The sequence below is a fragment of the Equus caballus genome, chromosome 1 (assembly GCF_041296265.1).
Source record: "Equus caballus isolate H_3958 breed thoroughbred chromosome 1, TB-T2T, whole genome shotgun sequence".
In the NCBI taxonomy this organism is placed as follows: Eukaryota; Metazoa; Chordata; class Mammalia; order Perissodactyla; family Equidae; genus Equus; species Equus caballus.
In genome coordinates this window covers 168,645,526-168,651,799 of record NC_091684.1, presented here as the reverse complement: position 1 = coordinate 168,651,799, position 6,274 = coordinate 168,645,526, and the positions used below count along the sequence as shown (strand labels likewise).

General features: G+C 37.6%; 1 protein-coding gene across 1 annotated transcript; it reads left to right on the top strand.

The window, feature by feature from the left end:
- Window positions 1-1,014, top strand: OR4F13 (olfactory receptor family 4 subfamily F member 13). The gene has a single exon (XM_001501987.2). The coding sequence runs from the start codon at window positions 1-3 to the stop codon at window positions 1,012-1,014; it is 1,014 nt and encodes a 337-aa protein (XP_001502037.2).
- The last annotated feature ends 5,260 nt before the right edge of the window (window positions 1,015-6,274 follow it).

Here is a 6,274-nt window from a genome sequence, read left to right as displayed (position 1 = left end):
ATGAATGGAGCCAACCACTCTGTGGTGTCTGAGTTTGTCTTCCTGGGACTCTCCAATTCCTGGGAGATCCAGCTTTTTCTTTTTTTCTTTTCTTCTCTTTTCTATATGTCTAGTTTGATGGGAAACCTCCTCATAGTTGTCACTGTGACTTCTGACCCTTATTTACACTCCCCCATGTATTTTCTATTAGCCAATCTCTCCATCATAGACCTGATATTTTGCTCAATTGCAGCACCCAAGATGATTTGTGATCTTTTCAGGAAGCAGAAAGTCATTTCTTTTGGGGGCTGTATAGCTCAGATCTTCTTTAGCCATGCTGTTGGAGGCACTGAGATGGTGCTGCTCATCACTATGGCCTTTGACAGATATGTGGCCATATGTAAGCCTCTCCATTACCAGACCATAATGAGCCCACAAATGTGCATTTTGATTTTAGTGGTTGCCTGGACCATTGGTTTCATTCATTCATTGACTCAATTAGGTTTTGTGGTAAACTTGCCTTTCTGTGGCCCTAATGTATTAGATAGCTTTTACTGTGATATACCTCAGCTCATCAAACTTGCTTGCACAGATACCTACAGGCTGGAGTTCATGGTCACTGCTAATAGTGGGTTCATTTCCTTGGGTGCTTTCTTCTTGCTCGTCCTCTCTTATGTCTATATTCTGGCCACTCTTCAGAAAAACTCCTCAGGTGGTTTATCCAAGGCTTTTTCCACTCTATCAGCTCATATTATTGTGGTGGTTTTATTCTTTGATCCATTGATTTTTTTCTATATGTGGCCCTCTCCTTCAACACATCTGGATAAATTTCTAGCCATATTTGATGCAGTTTTAACTCCTTTTCTAAATCCAGTCATTTACACATTCAGGAACAGAGAGATGCAGAAGGCAATAAGGAGAGTGTTCACTCAGCTTATGGGTTTTAGAAAAAAATCACTAAATGTGTTTATTGAAACAAAAAGTTTCCAAGTGACTATTAATAAATTTTCTGGCCCTAATAGCCAATTCTCATGAAGACGGGACCATCTTACTAAGGTTTTATTTTGTTCTCTCATTTGGAACATATTCCTTTGCTTCTTCATTTTGTTTGACTCTGTGTTGGTTCCTATGCATTAGATAAAACAGCTATCTCTCCCAGTCTTGAATGAGTGGCCTCTTGTAGGAGATGAACCTCACCGTTCAATCCTGCTCTAGCTCTTGTTTGTCTCTCAAGCCTTTGTAATTGTCCAAGCAGCTTATTTTATTTTTAATAGCTCCCAGTAGTTGAGGGTGTGCCAAGACCTGTTAGTGTTCCTAAAAGGAGGATCTCAGTCAGAACCTAGATTCAGGTTGATTGGAAGACAGATCATCGGGCAACAGTTTTTAAAGTATGCAAATATATACACTTACACAAGTGTAAGCGCCTCTGGCCACCAATGCCAGGCACTCTAGAGGTGTCCCCTGGATGGAGTCACAAAAATTGGGGTTCCAGACAAGTATATAAGCTCCTATCTAGGAGATATCGGTCAGCTGTAGTGAGGCATAGACGTGAGTGCACAAACATTGTGCAAGGGTCTACTTTCCCTCAGAGCATATCCCTCAGTAGGCTCCTAATGTGGGTTAAACCTGAAGCTTGACCCCAGGCTTAAGCTCCAGGACAAGAAAAATAGGCCTCTTTCACAGAAAGACTGGGGGTCTGTTTCAATCTGCTGTCTATGCAGCACCCTGGGGGTGGTAGCCTTCCAAGGACTCTTTCTCCCATTGTTACCATCCTGTGGGACACAGGAACACAAGCCTCCCTGGCCACCAGAGCCAGGCAATCAAGGGGCATCCTCTGGGTGGCAATCATAAAGACTGAGACGCCAGAGGTAAAAAAAAAAAAAAGGACACCAGACGGGGAAAAGTTCTGCTCCAGGAGATATTGGCACTCTGGAGCAGCAAAGGGAGAGTAGGCAGATGGCGCCCACCAGTCTCTGTCCCTGGGAGTGGATAATGCCCCAGTAGGCTTCCAAATGTGTATCAAATCACATGCTTGCCCCTCAGGTCTACACTCCAAGAAAAGCAGAAAGCAAATAAGCCTCTTCCGCACAAAGTCTGGGCGGCTTTCATCTGCAGCTTCCATGCTGGACCCTGAGGCAGGTGAGTCCAAGCGCAGGAAACTTTTAAGAGCAGTTTCTCAGATTGTTATAGATTTGTGAGTCTCTTGGACAAGTGTCCTGCTGTTTTTCAAGCTAGATGTTTTGGGGCCTTGTCATTCAGGTACAGGTCTTAAAAGTTGAAGCTGCCCAATGTGGGGTTGGAATCATTCTCTCCTCACAGAGAAGGTCAGGGTTTTGAGTTCCCTCTAGTCTGGGTTACAGGGGTTGAGGGGGGAATGGGAACAGAGGCTGGGGATTGGGGGGGTTAAGGCAAGATTGTGTCCCAGCCTCTCCTCTTGGCTTAGAGTGTGCTTTCTCTCCTTGGATCCTTGACCTGTTTGGCCCAGCATAGGAGTTGCTCAGTCAGTTTTTATTTATTTTTTTTTTTTCAGAAAAAATTGTTCCATATGTACCTGTAGATTTGGTGTGTTTGTAGGAGGAAGTGAGTTCAGGATCATCTTACCTCCCCATCTTGAACCGGAACTGGAACCATCTTTCTACTATATGTTACTGAGTGATTGTGGACATTTGTCACCTATATGGTGAGTCTATTTTGTTATCATTCGAGAATGGAGGTCATTCTTCCCTGAAAAAAAAGAGAAATTTTTATATCGAAGGTATAGAAATCAAAGATTATATAAACTTTCACTTTGCAGTTTCCAAATAACTGAATAACACCTTTCACACATATCAAATTGTGATGTAAATAAGTTTGTTTCCCAGGCTAAACATACTACTGTTTTTAAGCTATCCTGCCCTATAATTGGTACATTTATTAAAATCATGCTTCATTATCTGTTTGTATCCCATATCTCTCTTTTCACTTGTTCTGCTTTGTTATGTCAGCCTTTTAGTTATGAGTAAAAAATAGCAGTCATCTTTAGGATCTGTGATTTCTTACACATCCTGATTAACAAATTTTGCTTTCATACTTTGCTCCATATGTTAAAGAATGTTCTCGACTTCATTTTCAGTCAAGTAGATCAAGTGTTGGCAAACTTTTTATTTAAAGAGTCAGATTGTAAATAGTTTTTGATTTGTGGGCTATATGATCTTTGTTGCAACCACTCGATTCTGCTGTTGCAGTATTGAAATAGCCATAGACAACACGTAAATGAATAGGCATTGCTGAGTTCCAATAAAACTTATTTACAAAACCAGAAGGCAGGCCAAATTTGGGGTATTCAATATATAGATTTTCCTAATCCGTCAAATATCACAGCCTTTGTTTTAAAACAAGAATCTAAAATGAAAGGCAGTATAGCATCCCACAAAATTACAGTTAAAATTCAGAGATTTTAGTCCCAACAGCACTGGCTCACTTTTTGGGTTATCTTACTTAAGTCACTTAACCTCTCTGAATTTCGGTTTCTTCAAAGGCTACAATAGAATTCATAGGTTTATGGTTATGACTAACTGAGGTGATATTTGAAAAGGCTTTAATTATTTAAAAATTAGCCTGGGTTTCTTTGGTAGAATATAACCATTTGCTTGGAGTCTATTGGCTTAAATATAAAATAGTTTTATCTTATAATGCATGTTATAATTACTTTCTACTTTGTACTTCTTTTTGTCTCTCTCTCTCTTTTTCTTTCTCTCTCTCTCTCTCACACACACACACACAAACATCTTGTGATGGATCTCCATTACTTGTCTTTTCATAGTATTGTGGTATGCACTTTCATTACTTTGTGTCACCTGCCAAAATGAAGATTTAATAGTTTACTTCCTTCTTTAGTTCATTGGTAAAAGTAACAATGGTGAATATTTTCAAGGTGCATACTATGTGTCAGTCATTGCTCTTAGTTATACCTGTATTAACTCATTTAATCTTCACAGCAATCCTTGAGACAGATACTATTATCATCCTCAGTTATAGATTGGGAGACAAAAACACAGAGAGGTTAAGTAATTTATCTAATGTTAGTAAATGGTAGATTTGACTTTAAATCCAGGCAGTGTGGTTCCAGAGGCTGGATTTTTAATCATTATCTTATTTTTTTCTTATAAAATTTATTTAATATTGATCCTGGAGAGTCCTAGCTTACCTTTCTTCATTTAGGGCCAATTTGTCTATTTTCTTTTTCTCCCCTATATTTATGTCAGCTCCTTGTTGATGGTAAAACAATTCTAAATTAAATAAATTATCTTGTGAACACGGTGGAATTATGGTATATACGTATATCTCTGCTATTATATAATGCATATTTAATAAAATGGAGAGTTGCTCAAGATAGATTAATAAGTAAAAAGGGAGGTAACGAAACAAGATTTAAAATTTGATTTTTAAAACAACGTACATATATAAGCCAAACTGTTAATAGTGATGTTTCTCCCTGGAGGGTTGATATATGTGGTTTTCTTTATCTTCTTGCATTTATCTGTAATTTTTATATTTTTATAACAAATCATGTAACAATGAAAGAAGATACTAAAATAGTCAAACACACTTTAAAAATCTCTTAAAATTTGTTATTCTTCACAGATTTTTCATGTTGAACCTTGACAAAAGTATTTTGCTAGTCTGTGTAAATTGTAATCATTGGTGGTAATTTATTTGCCTTATACCTGACCTTTAAAATAATTCTAACAGCCATGAGTTTTAGTCTCAAAAATTTTATTGCGTTTTTATTAGTGTGTCTTTAGTGAACCTATAGATCATTATACATTTTACCATTCTCTCTGATAGGAAAGTGTGTCTGAGTGGTCTGCATATCTTTCATTCATTGAAGGAGTTTGGGTCAACCTCTGAGTTTGGTACCACTGGGGATACTATGATGCTTTCACATGCAATTGCTGTATCCTTTAAAAATGGAGCTCATAATGGCAATCCATAATTCTCTGCATAATTCATGAGGAAACACACTTTGGACTGGTTGATTCCAGTTTTATCCTTGGGTAGTTATTGTTAAAAATAAGAGTGAGACCAACTGGAGTTGTTACCAACAGTATCCTGAAGGCTGACTTCGAGGCAAATACTGAAATCCAGTCATACAAAAGAAAGTTAAAATCCTCTTATAATTTTTATAGAGCAGTCAAATATGACAATATTTACATGGTAAAATATGAAAGATTTAGTACATTTGTTTTATGTGCCTCCTAACAATAACTGATTGTCGACTGTATGTACAGGAGTGTTCTACGAGTTACGCATAGAAGGCATATAAATACCATAAACTGCCCTTGACTTTGGAAATTTATAGTCGAAGAGAATTGAGTCTTTGGAGAAAGAAAAACAGCCTACTTTCATCACAAGATAGTGGAAGGGAGAAAAAGAATGAAATGAGGTGAAGGCTTCCTTCATGTAGATTTAGCAACAGTTGGAGTAAAGGGCAAGTTCATTTTATGCTCTTTGATCAATCTATATGGTGCTGATTGATTAGATTATTATGCTTCTAAAATCAGAGATATAGCCAAGGGAAAGAGCTCATTAAGAGTACAAGTCACAGAAGAAATTTATGAAGATCCCTGGATCTGGATGTGGCCTAGGCACCTATATTTTTATCTCTTAGTAGTCACTTAATTAAAATGACTATTTGCAACCTGGAAGTTGGGTCTCCTGATGTACGGCATTTATTATTATTATACTTTAAGCTAGTATGAACCAACATTTTTAGAGGTGTACCTCACCCATTCTGATCAAGGATTTGCAAATTCCCTTCTTAACTGTCTCCACACTAGGTAAAATTTAAAGGACCATGTTCAATTACAAGGCACTGTAATTAGTTATCTTATTAGGAGAGAGACTCTGAGCCAAGGAAGTTCAAATGTTCCTGAAAGTTTGACTAATTTTGAAGAATTTTAAGAATTACATTTGTCTTTTCCACTACCCCAGAATATTGGAGATGCTATGGACAATGGAGTTTTTTATAAATGAGAAGGCCTCATTGCAGGGAGTAGTAGTATAAAGCCCTTACAAGCCCTTTGTAATACTTCCACCAAATAGGACTTGTAAGAGTTCCAAGGGGCCATCAAAGAATTCCCAAATTAGTTTCCAACATCAAAAAAAGAATATTGAAAGTGATATGGATGTAAATTACATGAAGATAATCTAGTATTTCCGGGGCACTGGTCTTGTAGCCCTAGATGATTTCAAGTAGAATCTTGTTGTTATTCCATGTGAGTTCAACCACCATAGTAAGAAAAAAATGGCCATC